This window comes from Lithobates pipiens, unplaced genomic scaffold, assembly GCF_037356315.1.
Source record: "Lithobates pipiens isolate NorthernLeopardFrog02 unplaced genomic scaffold, aLitPip1_a1.2 Scaffold_8, whole genome shotgun sequence".
Lineage (NCBI taxonomy): Eukaryota > Metazoa > Chordata > Amphibia > Anura > Ranidae > Lithobates > Lithobates pipiens.
The window spans coordinates 623,935,642-623,955,292 of NW_027507903.1; the positions used below are offsets into that span (position 1 = coordinate 623,935,642).

The 19,651-nt window shown below is 45.5% G+C and overlaps 1 protein-coding gene across 2 annotated transcripts in view; it reads left to right on the forward strand.

The window, feature by feature from the left end:
- The window catches only part of LOC143961472 (NXPE family member 3-like), an 81,785-nt gene that overhangs the window by 50,539 nt on the left and 11,595 nt on the right, over positions 1-19,651 (forward strand). Inside the window, exons 2-4 of one of the 2 annotated variants that reach the window (XM_077470767.1) lie at positions 1,879-2,097; positions 16,256-16,383; positions 17,743-18,243. In XM_077470767.1, coding sequence (XP_077326893.1) covers positions 16,288-16,383; positions 17,743-18,243 — 597 coding nt within the window. In that variant the 5' untranslated portion in view covers positions 1,879-2,097; positions 16,256-16,287. The remainder of the gene's footprint in view (positions 1-1,878; positions 2,098-16,255; positions 16,384-17,742; positions 18,244-19,651) is intronic. The other variant, XM_077470769.1, reaches the window with a different exon arrangement.

Sequence of the window (19,651 nt, forward strand, 5' to 3'; positions counted from 1 at the left end):
GAAATACTTGCGGATGTGTTTTACTTCCAAAAGGCTAGTTTATTTGTGAGCAGGCAGGTACATTTCAAAAATACAAAGTGAAATGAATAACAAGGGGTACCAACACTAAACAACCTCCTGTATATTAAAAAACGAAAAACCAAATATAAAAAATACAATAATGTTGTTGTGGTAAGTTTACACACAAAAAACACCCCAAAAAAAGGAGAAATGAGCAAACTGTCTTTAAAGGAGATGTTTATGAAAAAAAAATGCATCAAAAAAGAATAAACTAAATCTAAAATTGTGTAGATGTGACGCAAACAAAAATTGTATTGCCGAAATGGTTAAAAAAGAGTCATGAAATACGTTCGGGAGAAGTGTGTGTGACTATGAGCATCAAAAGAAGTTCCTTCTTGCAGCATTGTAAAGAACAAGAGAATGTGCTTCATTTCAAAATTCCTCCCGCAATACCCAGCTAACTGCTTTCGAGGATGTGCTGACTTAGGCACACACTTACACATTTGGTGGGATTGTCCCATAGTCAGAGCTTTTTGGTCAGAAATATTCAAAATTCTTTCTATCATTTTCAAAACCACAGTAGAACCAGACCCTACGGTAGCACTCCTGAATAATAAACCTCAAACTTTAACTCACCACCAATTTAAACTTCTATTATCGATAACCACGGCTGCCAAACAAAATATTGCAAAAGCCTGGAAAACACCCACTTTATGCATGGTATCATTCAAACATGGAGTGACGCAAGCCATGATTCACGCTAAAATAGAGGCAACCGTACTAGATAAAGTTCCCATGTTCGAATCATTATGGCTTCCTTGGATTGAACACTACTTACCACATGGTCTAGACCAATCTCTTATATTCTCATGAAACAACTAATCAAACAAATATCTTACCCCCTATGTTACATGTAGAATTTATTAACATACCATTTTCTTTCGGAGTGGTCTCCTCCCTCCACAACCCTTATATATGCTTCCCCCACCCTTGCTTTCCCCACACCCTCTCCTTTTACTATATATAGATGTACAAGCTAAATTAATGAGTTATATATTTCCTAATGTTATTACTATAGAGGAGATTTTAGGGATGGTTTAATTAAGTATCTTTTATTCAGGGAATAACCAAGCCACATGGTTGGATCTTGGCCCTGAATTATCTACTTACCTCTCTATACCTTCCTGGTAACAACCTTTCTTTTACCCTATATTATACCAAATCTCCTCCAACCCTAAACTTTGAAACTACAATTTTTACTATGTATCTAATCCAGTTATTAAACTTTATACATGTTTATCTTTAGCTAAAATGTTATCCCAAATTACATGACTGTTATTATAGTATTCACCTCCTGTTAATATACTGAGAAGCCTCATTTCACACTTTTATACATTCTACTTAACTATAAATCTATTGTATGACTCTTTTTATTGCATTATATTCAATAAAATATTTGAAAAGAGAAAGAGAAAAGCTTCATGAAAGAATTTTTAACATTGCAGCGTGACGAATGTGCTATATCGATTATGAGCAGTAGTTTTACCTGAACGAGCGCTTCCGTGTCGGAATTTGAATGTGAGCATGCGTGGCACTTTGTCCGTCGGAGTAGGCTACACATGATCGGAGTATGTCCGATCGGAGCAGTTTGTCAGAAAATATTTCCGGCAAGTTGGAAAATTTGGTCCGACGGATATTCCGACGGAAACAGTCCGATGCATACCACACACAGTCGAAATATCCGACAAAACGCTCCGATCGGACACATTCCGACGGAATCTCTGACCGAGTGTACAAGGGCTTAGTCTGATTATTACTTTTTGTCTAGTGATGTGGATTTTGAGGTGCCAAATTAACCTTCTTCCCGGATCTCTCCAGATGCACACTGATGCAATGCCGCACTCTGAAGCCATTGTTGGCGGTTTTACAAGATGCTCAACTGCCTTACAGGTGGAGCTTCCCGTTTAGCCTCTCTGCTATTAAGGATGGCAAGCAATCTACCCTACGAAACAAGCTGATCTACCCAGCTTCCTGGAGTCCACCCTGTACCCACAGCACCAGAGGGAGCCACCCTGTACCCGCAGCGCCAGAGAGCAGGTCAGTGTCACTGGGCCATGGACACAATAGGAGACAGACAGTACTGGCATGGCCACAATAGGACTGGGACACTATAATATAAATGGGACTGCCCCGTAAAAGGGCACTGTAATCATTGCAGTGCCCCTTTTTAGTGCAGTTCCCTTTATATCACAGTGTCCCTGCACATTACAGTGTGGAGGACCAACAACAGCCAAAAAGCTAAAATGCCCGGGCCTATTTTTTGTCCCAGTCCGGGCCTGCCCACCACCATGCTTCACTGTGGGCAAAACACACTTTCTCATATCGTCTTCCAGGACAGCCTTTGAGATATAGGGCTCCTCCCTCCGGGACAGGAAACACGTCAAGCCAATTAAATAAAAGGTGTGGTCCTCCAGGCCCTCCTCAGTTTTTTTGTGTTTCCTGCCGGACGGGAAGGAGCACGTCTTGGAACTGGTAAGGGGAGCTCCTTCTCAGGGGTTTTACCTGGGGAGAGCGCCTTGATGGACCTGGCCCTTAGCACCCCTCGGTCCGAACGAAGGGAGGAGAGGGTAGCTTTCAGTCCCCGCTGCCATTTAAACGTTCGGAGAGAACGGGACCCCGATACGCGGCAATCTCCCCCTCGGAGCGCTAACCGCTCGTACCTGTCGGTCGGAGGCGGCGGGAGACGTTCGCTCTACCGACCGGCGTTCGGGTACTGTGAGCGGTACGTTCGTAAGAACGCACGGCGTCGGGGCGGAGTTTTTGCGCTCTGGCGTACGGAAGTGGGAGAGACGCACTTCCGCCGGATTCGCGTCATCAGGGGGCGCCGCAGGACCCGTTCCAGTCCTTTGGGCGCGGCGGTGTGACTACAGGGTTGCCTGGAGCAGTGTGAAGGCTCAGAGAGACTGAGTGATACACAGGAACCATGGAGAGTGCGGTTGTGCAGGTGGACTCCGGTTCAACAGGCTCCAGTACCTCTCAGGTAAGCTTGGTGAGGGCAGACCAGGACTTACACTGGGGGGTGGGGGGTCACTCTGACCCGTAGCACCTTCCCGGGGTGGAGAACCTGCTGGTGAAGGGGGGCACTTCCTAAACAGACCCTAGAAGCACAGTGGTGTGGTCAGGGGTGGTATTTTAATGGGACCCTGTTTTTCTTTGTTTTTAGGTTAAACAGGACAGAGCCCAGATACCTTTACCCAGAAGGAAATGTGCCGTGTGTGGGGCTAAGTTAGGCACCGGTTGGGAGAAGCCGCTTTGCCCAGATTGTGTCAGTAGCCTGGTAAAAGAGGACTCGGTGGCAGCTTGTCACAATGTTTTAACATCCGTAAAGGATGAGATTGCATCCACCTTCCAATCTTTTAAAAACATGATGGATAGGATGCAGGGTCCTTCTGTCTCTTTACCCAGAGCCGTGAGTATGCCTTCCTTATCCGAACCAAGTCAGGGTGGATAGGGAGAGGTTATCCAGGTCATTAGCCTCCTCTAGGACAGAGTCTACTTCAGAATCTGAGGGGGAGGAAGAGGCCATTAGATCAGCCAGATACAAGCTGTCTTTGGATGATGTGGGTGACCTCCTCAAGGCTATATATGACACCTTAGAGATCAGAGAAGAACAGGTCCAGCTTTCAAAACACGACATGATGTATCAAGGGTCGAGTGTAATGAAAGACAGGGTATTCCCCGTCCATAAGTCGCTAGTGGAGGCGATTCTGCTGGAGTGGGAACAACCGGAAAAAAGGCCATTTTTTTCAGGTAGCCTTAGAAGGAGGTTCCCTTTTGAATCGGATGCGGTGCATCCCTGGAACAAGGTTCCCAAATTAGACGCTCCCTTGGCTAAGGTCTCTAAGAAGACAGATTTGGCCTTTGATGATATGGGTTCACTCAGGGACCCTATGGATAAGAGGGGAGATCTGCTGCTCAAGAGAGCCTGGGATGCCTCTTCCATCGGGCTTAAACCGGCCCTAGCAGCTACCTGTGTGGCCAGAAACTTGGAGTGTTGGCTTACACAGTTACAATCACATATTTCTGCAGGTACTTCTAGGCAACAGCTGTTGAAGTCCTTTCCGCTACTGTTTAAAGCGGTGGGCTTTTTAGCGGATGCCTCGGCAGAATCAGTCAAACTGGCTGCTAGATCAGCAGCACTAGTGAACGCTGCCAGAAGGGCCGTTTGGCTTAAGACCTGGTCAGGAGACACAGCTTCAAAACTAAAGTTGTGTGGATTACCCTTTTCAGGGGACCATTTGTTTGGGCCCGGCCTGCAAGAGGCGTTAGAGCGCACGCAGGATAGGAAGAAAGCTTTCCCAGAAAGGAAAAAGAGACCTGAAGGGAAACGCCTTTTTCGAAGCCCCAGGCAGCAAAACCTGCAGGAAAGGGAGGTTCGCCCCAAAAAGCATTGGACGGGTCACAAGGGAAGAGGCAGAGGAGGTATCTTATTCAATCCTCCTCAACCCTCCCCTAAAACCCAGTGACTCCTGCGTCCCGGTGGGAGGAAGACTGGGGAAGTTCCTCCCACAGTGGGAAGCTTCAACCGAAAGTCCGTTCATTCGAGATCTTGTAAGGAACGGCTACAGGTTGGAGTTTGGTTCAGTTCCCCTCCCGAACTTTCAAGTAACAAGGTTACCAAGGGACCAAGAGAAAGCAGAGGCTTTGGCTCTTCTTATGGGGGATCTGGTGGACCAAGAAGTAATGGTGCAGGTACCTCAGGAGGAGCGAGGCTTGGGGGTTTACTCCCACGTATTCGTGGTAAAGAAACCTTCGGGGAAGTTCAGGTTAATACTGAATCTCCGTCCCCTGAACAGATTTATAAAATACAAGCGGTTCCGGATGGAGTCAATCTTCTCGGTAACCAAATTCCTGTTTCAGGGCTGTCACATGGCCACAGTGGATCTCAGGGATGCATATTTGCATATCCCGATTCATCCGGAATCTCAGAGATTTCTCAGGTTGGCGGTGAGGTTGAACACGGGGGTGTTACACCTCCAGTTTCGAGCTCTCCCCTTCGGGCTTTCAGCCTCACCAAGAGTCTTTACAAAAGTTCTGGCAGAGGCACTGGCCCCATTAAGGCTCAAGGCTATAACAGTGATCCCATATCTGGACGATCTACTGTTCATAGCCCAGTCGGCCCAACAGCTGCAGAGGGACATACAGGAGGCCTTGGTTTTCCTGCGCTCACTGGGGTGGCTGATAAACCAGGAAAAATCCCAGCTGACCCCCTCACAGGAGGTCCTGTATTTAGGATACAGGATTTCTTCAGTGGAAATGAGAGTATTTCTTCCAGAGGAGAAGATCGGCAAGCTAGAGCAGGCGGTAGCCCAGCTTCAATCTGGTCGGGAAGCCCAGATCAGGGAGGTGATGAGAGTCCTAGGGTTGATGACATCATGCTTTCCAGCGGTGGCCTGGGCAAGACATCATCAGCGTCCTTTACAAAGACTCATGCTCCGTTATTGGGATGGCAGGCAGGAGAGCCTGGATCAGGTTATGCCCCTATCCTCGGCAGTCAGGAGGTCTCTTTGGTGGTGGCGGGCCCAGGTCAACCTAGACAGGGGTCTTCCCTGGTCCCCACAAGCTACGGTGGTGGTCACGACCGATGCCAGTGTGCTGGGTTGGGGTGCCCACCTAGAGGGAACCTTAGCCCAGGGTTCCTGGTCGAACCTAGAGACAGGTCGTTCCTCAAACCAGAAGGAACTTCTGGCAGTCTGGAAAGCTATAGAAACATTCCAGTCCCGGTTACATGGCAGGGATCTGCAAGTTCGCTCAGACAATGTGACAGCAGTAGCCTACCTGAACAAGCAAGGGGGAACCAGAAGCCCTGCACTGCAGGTAATTGCGGACAAAATCTTCTGCTGGGCAGAGAAGAATTTGTCCTCAATATCAGCCATTCACCTAAAGGGAACCCAGAATTTCCTGGCCGACTTTCTCAGTCGCCAGAAGATAGGTCAGGACGAGTGGGCCCTCAACAAGGAAGTGTTCGAGGAGATCGTGTCATGCTGGGGAAGGCCAGAAATAGACCTATTTGCAACAGAAGGCAACAGGAAGGTGACACAATTTTTTTCGGTTCACCCACAGGATCGGGCCAGGGGGATAGACGCCCTTGCCAATCCATGGATGTTTGGCCTGTGTTACGCCTTTCCTCCCGTAAGGATGGTGGCGGAGGTTCTGCAGAAGTTCCGTTCGGAAACTACGGACCTCATTTTAGTAGCTCCTTTTTGGCCAAGGAGACCCTGGTTTGCCAGCATAAAGAGATTGGCCGTACATCCTCCGCTGTTTCTACCAGTCAGGGAGGACTTACTTTCCCAGGGGCCGATCCTGTGCCCTCAGATAGAGAGGCTCAAGCTTGCGGCCTGGTATCTGAGGAACAAATCTTAAGGTCACAGGGTTTCTCAGAGAGAGTGATTAGGACCTTGTTAGAATGCCGTAAACCTGTTACTAGGGCAATTTACGCCAAGGTAGGAAAGAGGTTTAATTCCTGGTTGCGAGAACAGGGGATTGCAAGTCCCGGGGTCCCGGCAGTCCTAGATTTTCTACAGGCAGGGGTAGAACTGGGCCTATCTATCAGCACTCTAAAGGTACAGGTGGCGGCCTTAAGTGTTTTCCTTCAGTCCTCCCTTCAGCAGAATCCATTTGTCAGGAACTTCTTCAAGGCTCTATCTAGATCCAGGCCTGTGAGAATGAAGTCCTGTCCTACTTGGGATTTGGCCTTGGTTCTTAGAGCTCTGACCCAAGATCCATTTGAACCATTAGAGGGGGCTTCACTTAAGTGGATTGTACTAAAGACTGTATTTTTGATAGCGATCACGTCAGCTAGAAGGGTCAGTGATCTACAAGCGCTCTCGGTCAGAGAGCCATTTCTGTTAATCTTAGAGGACAGGGTAGTACTTAAGACTGATCCTAGTTTTCTTCCTAAAGTGGTGTCCACTTTTCATAGGACACAGGATATTATTTTGCCAGCTTTTTTCTCAACCTCAGACAAGGATGAGGCGAGATCTTTAAGTTTGTTAGACGTCAGGAGAAGTCTATTGATTTTTTTAGAAGCCACTAAGGTCTTCAGGAAGTCAGACTCACTTTTTGTTAATTTTTCGGGCGCCCGCAAGGGCTGCAAGGCGTCCAAAGCGTCTATCGCCAGGTGGATACGAATGGCGATAGTTAAAGCCTATGAGTTAGAGGGGAAGCAGGCACCCTTAGTTAAGGCACACTCTACAAGGGCGGTTTCCGCATCATGGGCAGAGAGGGCTGGAGCCTCTCCGGAGGAGATCTGCAAAGCAGCAACGTGGTCCAGCTACTCAACGTTCGCAAGACATTACCGTCTGGATTTATGGTCTGATAAAGAGCAGACTTTTGGACGTAAGGTCCTCCAGGCAGTGGTCCCGCCCTGACAAGGTGAGCTCCTTGCTTATCATCTCAAAGGCTGTCCTGGAAGACGATATGAGAAAACCGGAGTTAGACTTACCGGTAACTCTTTTTCTAGGAGTCTTCCAGGACAGCCTGGCTTCCCACCCAAAGTTGTTTAAATTGGACTAAGTGGTGAGGATGTGTATTAACATGATTGTTAGTGTGTTATGTCTTTCAGAGCCTCCCGGCGGTTCTTGGAGTAAAACTGAGGAGGGCCTGGAGGACCACACCTTTTATTTAATTGGCTTGACGTGTTTCCTGTCCCGGAGGGAGGAGCCCTATATCTCAAAGGCTGTCCTGGAAGACTCCTAGAAAAAGAGTTACCGGTAAGTCTAACTCCGGTTTTTCTTTGCACTCCTCACTAGGGATGAGCCCAATGTTCGAGTCGAATGTAAGTTTGACTCAAACATCGAGTGTTCGCCTGTTCGCCGAATAGTGAACAATTTGGAGTGTTTGTGGCAAATTCGAAAGCCGTGGAACACCCTTTAAAAGTCTATGGGAGAAAGCAAAATTGCTAATTTTAAAAGCTTATATGCTTGGTATTGTCATAAAAAGTGTTTGGGGACCTGAGTCCTGCCCCAAGGGACATGTATCAATGCAAAAAAAAAGTTTTCAAAACTGACATTTTTTTCGGGTGCACTGATTTAATAATGCTTAAAGCGAAACAATAAAAGTGAAATAATCCTTTAAATTTCATACCTGGGGGGTGTCTATAGTATGCCTTTCCCGTGTTTAGAACAGTCCCTACACAAAATGACATTTCTGAAGAAAAAAAGTCATTTAAAACTACATGGCTATAATGAATTGTCGGGTCTCGGCAATACGGATAAAAGTCATTGAAAAAAAGGCTTGGCCCCTCCCCCAAAAAAATCCATACCAGGCCCTTTGGGTCTGGTATGAATATTAAGGGGAACCCTGAACCAAAATAAAAAAAAACTGTGTCGGGTCCCCCCAAATTCCAGACCAGGCCCTTCAGGTCTGGTATGGATTTTTTTTTTTAATTAGTTTTTATTGAGTTTTTATCAAACAAAGAAAGACAAGAAGTGTACACATTACACTGCATGTGCAATAGCAATACACAAAGTAGGGAGAGATGTATATGTCTAGCATAGTAAGTTTACATACATACATGTAGTTCTTATCACTGTATGGAAAATATAATCCATCGCACAGAAAACGAAAAGAAAAAGGGAAAGGGAAACATAAAAGCAAAATAGGGGTAACAATTGGAGAAACAAAAGCAGGGGAAATACAGGGAACTCGGACCAATGGAGATACAGACAAGGAGGCTAGCAATGCAGTGCAATACCTTGAAATTTTCTATTAAACGAGAAGTAGCAAGGATATACTCGTAATCAAGAACAACAAAAGACATCTGGACATCAATAATTCAATTCAAACCAGTCAACCCATATTTTCCATTTACTGTCAAGTTTCTTTCGAGTCCCATTTCTACTGGCTATCAATGACTCGAAGATGTGATTCTGTCTAGTTAAATCTAGCACATCAGAGAGATTGGGAGCCTTATTGGACTTCCAGTTTCTGGCAATCAATAGTCTAGCAGCTAATAGGACGTGTGTGATAACCGTGCGGCAGCTATGGGGAAAACGCTGAATGTCCAGGTTTAAAACTGCAAATTCCGGGTTTAGTGGAGTTAATATCCCTGTGATGCGTGAGATGCAACGGAACACAGTATTCCAGAAACTGGTAAGGTGTTTACAGAACCAAAACATATGTGAGATGGTGCCCACTTCGCCACATCCCCTCCAACACAGAGGGGAGTTGGACGATGAAAATTTTGCTATAAGAAATGGTGTCCAGTACCATCTCAAGGCTATTTTTTGTGAAAGTTCCCAGTGGTTCACGCACTTGGTCGCTTTATGGATAGATTGAAATGCGACCTGCCAGTCTTGCGGGGCAAAATGTTTATTAAAGTCTGAAGCCCACTTAGCGAAAGGGCCAGAGTTAGTGAACGTACGTTTGTGTTGAAACACATAGTAAAAAAGGGAAATCCCCTTAGGGGAGGGCGGAGACTTGGTATAAAATTGCCAAATTTTATCTGGAATAGGAACGTAAGGGGAGCGTAACGTTTTGAGAAGGTGTGTTGTTTGTAAATAGCGGTAGTATTCCGTAGGAGGTAAATCGAATTCTACTCTAAGTGTGTCGAATAGTTTAGGTGAGTCGCCTTGATATAGATTCTCAATGAGAGAGATACCCTGGGCTTTCCACCTCGAGAAATCTGTATGTGGGATCATGTGATCTAAAATTTCTACAGATACAGGAATATTAGTGACTGAGGATGACATGTCAGCTAGGCTACATACATCCCTCCAAGCCATCAAAGAGGCCTGAAGAGTCGGAGGAAGGCCGCGTAAGGAGAGGGGTCTCCATGCGTCCAGAACTAAAAGCAGACGCAAATCCTTTGTTGGACTGAGAGTTTGTTCTATTCCACACCAGAGAATATCCTGCGAGGGAGAGAACCAGTATTTAAGTGAAGTGAGTATGGCTGCTCTATAGTAGTCTTTTAAATCTATCATACCCATTCCCCCTACCGACCTATGTTTAATTAGAAGAGTTCGGGGGGATTTAGGTCGTTTACCCCCCCAGATGTATTGTCGGAAAATACGGTTAAGTGTTTTTAAATGGCTATTTTTAAGAGGTATGGGCAACGTACGGAACACGTATAATATCTGAGGTAGTAAGAGCATCTTGAAAGACGCTAGTCTACCTGACCAGGAAAGTTCTGTTTTTGCGAGCCTGTTCGCCTCTTTTTCTATCTTGGCAATAAGTGGAATATAATTGGCATCAGCCAATTTTGATGAGTCAGACGTTATCTGTAAGCCTAGATAGGTAATACTTGTGTCAGCCCATGAGTAGGGGAAATTGTTTTTTAAACTAAGTTGTAGTGGAGGTGGGAGATTAAGGCCTAGGATGAGGGATTTCGTAAAATTGACTTTATAATATGATATACAACTAAAATCATTGAGAATGGAGTGAGCACTGGGCAAAGAAGTAGATGGGGAGGAGAGGAATAGGATGACGTCGTCTGCAAAGAGGCTTATAGTATGGGACTTACCAGAGAACTTGAATCCTGATATATCAGGGTGGGTTCTAATTTTTTCGGCAAGGGGCTCTATCAGCAAGTTAAAAATGGAGGGGGACAGGGGACAGCCCTGCCTAGTGCCATTTGAGATGGAAAATGGGGAAGATAACATGTTGGAGGTGTATACCTGGGCACAGGGGGAAGAATACAAAGCTAAAATTGCCGACAGTATGGGACCTGAAAACCCAAACCTACCCAGAGTCTGAGTCATATATCCCCAGTGGACCCTGTCGAACGCCTTCTCCGCATCCAAAGATAACAGCAGAGAAGGCATCCGACAGGATCCAGCATGGTAAACTACATCCACCACCCTCCTAGTGGCATCTGATGCCTGTCTACCCTTTGTGAAACCAGTTTGCTCCGGTCCAATCAGGGATGGCAGAATAGGAAGGAGCCTATGAGACAGGATTTTGGCGTATAACTTCACGTCAGTGTTTAATAGTGATATCGGCCTGAAGTTAGCTGGGGTAGTAGGCTCCTTCCCAGGTTTCGGAATAGTAACAATAAATGCGTTAAGCATATCAGGGGGGAATGAGGCAGAGGACACAGTGGCTGAAAAGACCGCTTCTAGAGCTGGGGACAAAATTTCCAAGAAGTTCTTGTAGTAACAGTTCGGGAGTCCATCAGGTCCCGGGGACTTTCCTTGAGGAAGAGTTTTTATAACCCGTCGGATCTCAGGCTCCGTGATCGGCGAATTAAGGGATTCCAACTGCTCCTGTGATAGAGTGGGAAGGGAAAGGTCGGCAAAGAATTTTTGAATGTCAGCAATAGTAGGTTGTGGTGTGGCTGAATCATTCTTAAGGTTATATAAGGAAGAGTAGTATTCTGCGAAGGAATTTGCTATGTCTAGAGGATTGTATATTTTACCATTATCAGAAGTGCGGATTAAAAATGGGATAGTGGTTTTGATTTTACTATCTTTCAATCTCCGAGCCAATAGTTTACCGGCTCGGTTACCAGATGCATAATGAGATACCTTCAGAGAGTGGACATGTTTGTCATATTGTTCCAATAGGAGGAGCCTGAGATCCGAACGTAGTTTGGATAATTGTTGCATTACAGTGGTATTGGGATTGCTTGAGGTTTTGTTTTTGGCCTCTAATTGTTTAATTTCAGAGAGAATGGAATCTAGTTTTTGTGTCCTCTGCCTCCTTGCCCGCGAGCTGAGCTGAATAAGGATACCTCTAATGAAAGCCTTATGGGCACACCATACAGTAAACGGGCTAGTTACAGATGTAGTATTAAAAGAAAAATATTCTTTCAGTTGTTTAGAAATAAAAGCAACTTGCTGCGGTTGTTGAAGGATATGAGGATTGGCATGCCAGACACTAACAGGTGTCCGACCGCACCCCCCATCCACCGTAATGGACACGGGGGCGTGATCTGTCCAAGTAATGTCGTGGATAGTTGAAGATGAAATTTTTTGAAGCAAAAGTTTGTCAGTTAGAAATAAGTCAATACGGGGATATGAGTTGTGCCTGGAAGAATGGAAGGAGTAATCACGTTCAGTGGAGTGTTGGCATCTCCAGACATCATATAGGGCTTCGGCATATAGCAAAGGTTGCAGGGTAGGTAGGGGACGCTGCGCTTTAGAGGTTGTGTCCACTTCAAAGTTAGGCGTAATATTAAAGTCTCCGCAGACTAACAGTTCGCCTCGTTTCAGTGATTCTACTTTATGTAAAAGCTTTTTCAAAAAGCGTATCTGATGAGTATTGGGTGCGTACAGATTAACCAAGGTGACAAGTTTGTTGTCGAAGTTGCCAACTAATACAATGTACCGTCCCTCAGGGTCAATGAGGGAATCCTGGAGAGTGAAAGCGAGTGAGTCTTTTATAGCAATGAGAACTCCCCTTTTTTTTTAGCAGGGGCAGAGGCTCTGAAAATATGTGGGAATCTGTTATGTTTAAAAATAGGTTCACTGGAAGATGACCAATGTGTTTCCTGTACGCACAGGACTTCCGATCCCAGCTTTAGGGCCTCCCTCCACAGTGAGGCATGCTTGGCCGGGTGATTTAAACCCCGAACATTAAAAGAGGTTACCTTGAATTTTAAATTGTAGATGTGAAGAACTGCAAAAGAAAGTACCTTAGTGACTAAGTTAGTGTCTCGGAAGTCCGGTGGAGAGGGCCATTGGTGAGGATGTCGAAGAAGTCGTCTCCTTGTGCGGTCCGGCATGTCCATGTCCGAGTTTTGAAGAGAAGGATAAAAGGGATAAACATATAAAAAAAAAAACAGCAGTCAAGTAAAGACAAAACATCAACTTGTGAAGAGGTAAAAAGTTAGATTCCTTCAGGAATCCGGTGGCAGAGAAACTGCACATAATAGAAACTGGGGAGAAATACGGGCTGAGAGCTCCAGAGCGCCAGGGATCTTGTCGGTCTAGTTACCATCCGGCCGGAGTGTTCACTTGTCAGACCTCTTGCTATGTCTCTTGCGGGACACGACTTGCCATTCATCACTTATGGTCGGCGGTGAAGTAGTGGCTTGGTCGTCAGAGACCTGGGCTGGTAAAATATCCCACGAACGAAGCATGGTTAAGCCTTCATCCAGGTCAGAGATTATGAATGTCTTACCGTCCCGAGTGACAATAAGTTTGGTCGGGTACCCCCACCTGTACATGACATTGTGGTTCCTCAATGCTTTGGTGACTGATAGAAGGGACCTACGTTTTTGCATAGTGTATTGTGAGAGGTCCGCATACAGTTGTAGATTTGAGTATTGTTCCGGGGAATTAGAATTCTTACGATAGGCAGCCATAAGGTGTTCTTTCACATGGTAAAAGTGCACCCTCATCAACACGTCTCGGGGTATGTTGTCTGAGAGGTGTGACGGCTTAGGGAGGCGGTGTATTCGGTCTATGACCAGTTCAGTGGATGGGAGTGAGGGTAGGAATGCCAATACAAGGTCTTTGGCATATTGGTGCAGATGTGCAGGGAGCACGGTCTCAGGCACCCCACGCAGTTTAATATTGTTACGGAGGGACCTATCCTCGAGGTCCGCCAGCTTAGCCTTAAGCCAGGCCACTTCATCCGCCTGGTCGTTATGGGAGTCTACTAGTGTGTTGTATGACGTGGCATATCCCCCCATTTTTTTCTCAACATGATCAATTCTACATCCCAATTCAGTCACTTCCGATTTAAAATTCCTCATGCACTCCATCATATCTGAATGTAGTGAGCCCCGCAGGGAAACTAGCATGTCTTTTAGGGTAGTATCAGATATAGGCTGATTCGTAGTAGGAAAAGAGTTGATGGTGTCAGCTAACTCTCTAATGTCATCCAGAGATCCCATCTGCGTACTAACCTCTTCTCCCGGTGGATCTGCCGTCAGGCGAGGTTTTGATTTAACTGGACTGCAGGACAGTGGCGTCGAGACAGCCGGAGAGCGCCGCTGCGATTCCCTGTCCGATCCCGGACTCGGCGTCGCTGATAGGGATGGAGAGAGGGGTCCGGCCGATGGGGAAGAGGAGCCGCCTCCGGCGCCATCTTGGGCCTCGCGGCCTTTAGGAGTGAAGAAGTCCCGGAGTTTTTTCGGCTGGGAGGAATTGCTCCGTTTGCGGGTCATCTCCGGTGGGTGAGTATGTGTTCAGGAGCGATCTAGTGTAGTTGGAGTGGAGATTCGCCGCCTCCGTCTGCTTTAGATCCCGTCGCTGGAGCGGAGCTCTTTTACTGCACGTCCATGCCGCTGCGCGCTAGCCACGCCCCCCCTAGTATGGATTTTAAGGGGAACCCCTCACCAAAGTAAAAAAAAAATGGTGTGGGGTCCCCCCAAAAGTCCGTAACAGACCCTTATCTGAGCACGCTACCTGGCAGGCCGCTGAAGAAGAGGGGGGGACAAGAGAGTGTCCCCCTCCTGAACTGTACCAGGCCACATGCCCTCAACAGGGGCTACCCCAAAGCACCTTGTCCCCATGTTGATGGGGACAAAGGCTTCATGGGACATTTTTTTTTTTTTTTTTTTTTAATAAAGGACTTGTCCCAAGATGTGCCTTGTGTCTTTTTTAACATTTTGACATTTTTTTTGTGAAATGATAGGGGTACAATGTACCAGGTACCATTTCAAACAGGGGGGAGCTGGGATCTTTTGTCCCCTTGTTAAAGGGGGCTTCCAGATTCCGATAAGCCCCCTGCCTGCAGACCCCCACAACCACTGGGCAAGGGTTGTGGTGATGAGGCCCTTGTCCCCGTCAACATATGGGTAAGGTGCTTTGGGGGCTACCCCAAAGCAACCACCCAATGTTAAGGGCATGTGGCCTGGTATGGTTCAGGAGGGGGGCGCTCTCACGTCTCCCCTCTATCCTGCGTCCTGCCAGGTTGCGTGCTCGGATAAGGGCCTGGTATGGATTTTTGGGGGGACCCCACACCATTTTTTTAAAAATTGGTGCAGGGTTCCCCTTAATATCCATACCAGACCTGAAGGGCCTGGTATGAAATTTGGGAGGACCTCCACACAATTCTTTTTAAAAATTTTGGTTCAGGGTTCCCCTTAATATTCATACCAGACTCAAAGGGCCTGGTATGGATTTTTGGGGGGACTCCCATGCATTTTTTTCAATGACTTTTATCTGCATTGCCGAGACCAGACAATTTATTATAGCAGCAAATACCATGCATATAAGCCTTTAAAATTAGCACTTTTGACTTTTCCCATAGACAATTCATTAGTTGAGTAGTTTTAAATGACTTTTTTTACTTTAGAAATGTCATTTTGTGCAGGGACTGTTCTAAACATGGGAAAAAGGCACCACTTTACAGGCATACTATAGTCACCCCTCCCAGGTATGACATTTAAAGGGATATTTCACTTTTATATTATTTATTTCACTTTAAGCATTATTAAAATCACTGCTCCTGAAAAAACTGTTTTTTTTTATCTTTTTTTTTTGCATTGATACATATACCCTGGGGCAGGAGCCGGGTCCCCAAACCCTTTTTATGAAAATAACTTGCATATTAACCCTTAAAATTAGCACTTTTGATTTTTCACAGAGTTTATTATGCTTATGTTAAGAATAAACACAAGTGCAACTGGTACAGATCACTAATGTGCTCTATCAGAAAAGGAACTCTCCACTCTCCATCCTGAAACTTCTCCAGAAACTTCCCCTGCAGCAGCCAGTGGGAGAGAAGAGGGGAGAAGCTGACTGCTCTACAAAGGGGAGACAGGGGGCCCCAGGGAGCAGGGCAAACCTAGGCAAACCCAGCTCACCCTGTGCACTACTGTCAGTCTCAATTTCATTACACAGTGCTGTCTGTTTAACACTGGAAGCTTTCTGACCAGAGTAGAATGATAATAGTTGATGGACTGCTGTTCCTGTGTAAACAATTATCAAAAGTCCATTCAAAGTTTGGAGCCGGTCGTAGACCAGTTTGCATTGCTCAGATACAGACTGAGAGGTCTCAAGGATTTAAGAATCTGCCAATGCTGTCTGTTGGGGTTACCTAGATCACAAGACTGGCAGACTTGAGCATATTCTTTGGTACAGTAGGTGAAAATGGGAGTTCAGCTGTTTACCTGACGTTCAGGTTTAGTATATAACACAAACCAGCTGGATACACTTGGCATTCTGTAACTGGATTATGCTAGCTACACATTATTGTTTGCATTATATACTGCACTGGCATTGTTTTGTTCTGGCTTGCCACTGAGATTGCTGATGGCAATATTTACTTCATTACTTTCTCTTTTTTATCACTATATTAACAGGACAAAGTCCTTCAAAGTTGTAACTGATATGAATGTTCTGGACTAATAACTCTTGTAAACCTCACTTAGAGAAGATGAAGAAACTAGTTGTCTTTCTCGGTGTATTGGGCGTCGTCTGTTTTACAGGGGTGAGTCTAAATTTCACTCTACGTTTTCTAGTCAAATACACCTCATTTCTTGGTGTCATCTTTGAAATCCCAGGCTTCAGTTAGTTTGGTCTAAAACAGATAGTTGATTGTTTGGTGGCTACTGGAGAGTTAAGAACTCTGATGGCATCTTCCCGATGAGTATGAAATACTCATTCACAAAAGAAAAAGCTGTGACCCTAGAAACAAAGACACCCAAACATTTGACAAGTCCTTTTTTGGAAAAAAAAAAAAAGAGAAAGCCCCAAAAATCCCCTTGTAATCTATTGGCAATCATGTTGCCCAGCAATGCAAATCCATGTCAACACCAGGGCCGTCTTTAAGGCAGGGCAAAAGGGGCAGCTGCCCTGGGCCCTGTCATTGTTGTGGGGCCCAAAGCAGTTGCCTCATACTTGCCAACTATCCCAGTTTAAATGTCCTTGTCCTTTGAAGTTTTAGCCCTGTTGTTGTGTACAGATGACTCACCCGCAGACCCTGTGTTTACATGTAAATAACTGCCATTCATATGTAAATAGCAGTGGCATTATTAAGAAAAGAGCTGTGGCCATCTGCATTGATATGTAAATAAAGGTGGCATTCATATGTATATCATGCTTCCCTGCAGTGAGAAGATGATGTGCTGTAACCTCTAGCAATCAGTGAGCAGTAATACTGTACAGTAATCTCTAGCAACTAATTAACAAGCAGAAATCATTTGCTGTAACCTCTAGTAACTAATCAGTGAGCCGTAATGTGTGCTGTAACTTCTAGCAACCAGTCAGTAAGCAGTAATGATATGCTGTAACCTCTGGCAACCAATCACAATTGCTGCCTGATCTGATACACTAAACTGATTTTAAGTCCAACTTCTATTTATTGTATGTCTCAGAGCAGGTGGAGAATGAAATTGCATGGGAGGGGGGCCACCAAATTTTGTTTTTGCCCGGGGTCCAATCAATATTAAAGACGGCCCTGGTCATCACCAAAAGAAAAATAAAACCTTTAGCTGATGAGATATATCCTACTCGTTCTCATATCATCCACTGAATGGAAATTTTGGTGGATGACAGCCATTATACACAACGGGGCAGGGTCTCCTTCATATATGAAGTTGCTTACATGATTGGAATTCCTGTCAATTTAAGTCAGTGGGGTTGGCCACATCACTATTAGTGAAGGACTAGATGGTGCCTGCACAACCAGGCATCCTTAGAAACCATTGACAGCAGGAAGGTGGTTCTTTTTGCATATCAAGGTTCCTTTTTTCATATTAAGTAACCTGTCTGGCCAAACGGAACTTATGCTTTATGAATAACTAGCACCAATTGTTATTAATATTATTTAACCTATGTTTATTACCAGATTATTTCCAATATTTTATGGAGAGACCATTTCAATATTTTGGGTAATCATCCAGTTACATTTGAAGCCACATCTACACCAACATTTCCAGTGACCAGTCCTCAAAGTGAAGAGCTTAACAATCTGCTGAAGATGATTGAATGGCCCCTGGCTCCAACCAATGTATCCTTAGAATTTTCCACCTACTCAAAGACTTCCAAATATTTTATCATCAATCCTCAGGCTATTTATGTGATTGGTGAATCGCTGGAGGTTCTAATTATAGCTAAGGACCACAAAGGTCGGACAAAGAACTATGGAGGGGATTTATTTCATGTGAAGCTTCACTCTTTGAGTCTGAAAGCCGGAGTGAGTGGTTCTGTTACAGACCATAATAATGGTTCCTATACAGCAAGGTTTATTCTTCAGTGGTCTGGAGAAACTATGATCTCTGTTAGACTCATGCATTCCAGTGAAGCTATCGCAATTTTACATCAGAAGAGGGATACCCGACCAGACAAGGTAATGCAACGCATGGTTGGTTAAAATAATAATGAAAAGGTTCTCCAAGAAAGAGTTACATTTACCTCTGCTTACGGTAATGAGCAGAGCATTTTCATCTAAATAAATTTTGAAAAAATTGTACTAAAGCAGATACTCCTATTTTTGTTTATTAGAGCAGAGTTCTGCCTGGGAAAAAAAAAGTCAACAGCTACAAATACTGTAGCTGCTGACTTTTAACATAAGGACACTTACCTGTCCATGCAGCCCGTAATGTCGGCACCTGAAGCCGACCTGCCCCTTGGCTACGGGTGCAGGTGCCGACATCCTTACAAAGGGGAACAGGGAGTGAAGCCTCATTCTGAATGGTCCCTGCTGTCTTCTGGGACCTGTGTGTCTCCCTGATATCAGCGGGGGAAGGAAGAGGGGCTGGACATTGCGTAGTTCACCACACAGATTGTGCCAATCTTTCACCACAAGTGGGAGCAGATACCTGAATTTGACAGGTATCCGCTCCCCCCTGAAAGGTGCGAAATGTGGTACCAGAGTGGGGGAGGAATCTGATCCATGGAAGTTCCTTTTCTGGGCAGAACTCTGCTTTAAGCTGCTTATCTGCTGTATCTGCTGTATCTGCTCTGTAGTATATTCACCACAGGCCTTGACTAATTCAATGTGCATATAAATGTACAATTGCTCCCATATCACAAACTTGACATGCCAGAGGACTAGGGGGTATACACACAGCCAGACACACAACAACTCAGACAGTCTCACAACTCAATGACCAGGCAAGGGATGTCTTTTTATGCTTTAATGCTCATTGAACTTGGTTGGGGTGCAGGGTGAGCTTTGGGATACTCTGGATTTAGTGCAAAAAGAAACCAGAGGACACTTTCTGCCATGTCTACACTCTTCAAGATAATTCCCTTCCTAGCAAACAATAGGAGGAGAGCCACTCTGGGGCTCAAAGCAAATGAAAGGTCCCAATACAACATCCCTGGAGCAGACACCCAAGGGGTTAAAGCAGTGAACAATCGCTAGGGTCCTATATCCAGGCCTATACTCACAATGTCCCCATATACTTAGATGTCTCTGTCCAATATCGGCCAGACACTTCTCCTGTGAGTCTCCAGGCCAAATCCTCAGTGAATTCTCCTGATTTGGCTCCAACTCCTTCCAACAAATATGCCACCCAGGTCTCACTGAGACCTCGATTAACTCCTGCAGCCCTCTAGGCTGGAATCTTCTCCTACTGGACAAGAACCCTGCTACTCCAGGCATCAAACTATTTATTCCCCCCCTTAGTCACCTAATGGTCATTCTCCCCCTGGAATTGGCTGAGACCACATAAATATTCAGGCCAAGGGTTGGCCTCCTCCAACCCACCACATTCTAGAATCCAGTAGAAGGCAAAAAGAAATAGTTGAGG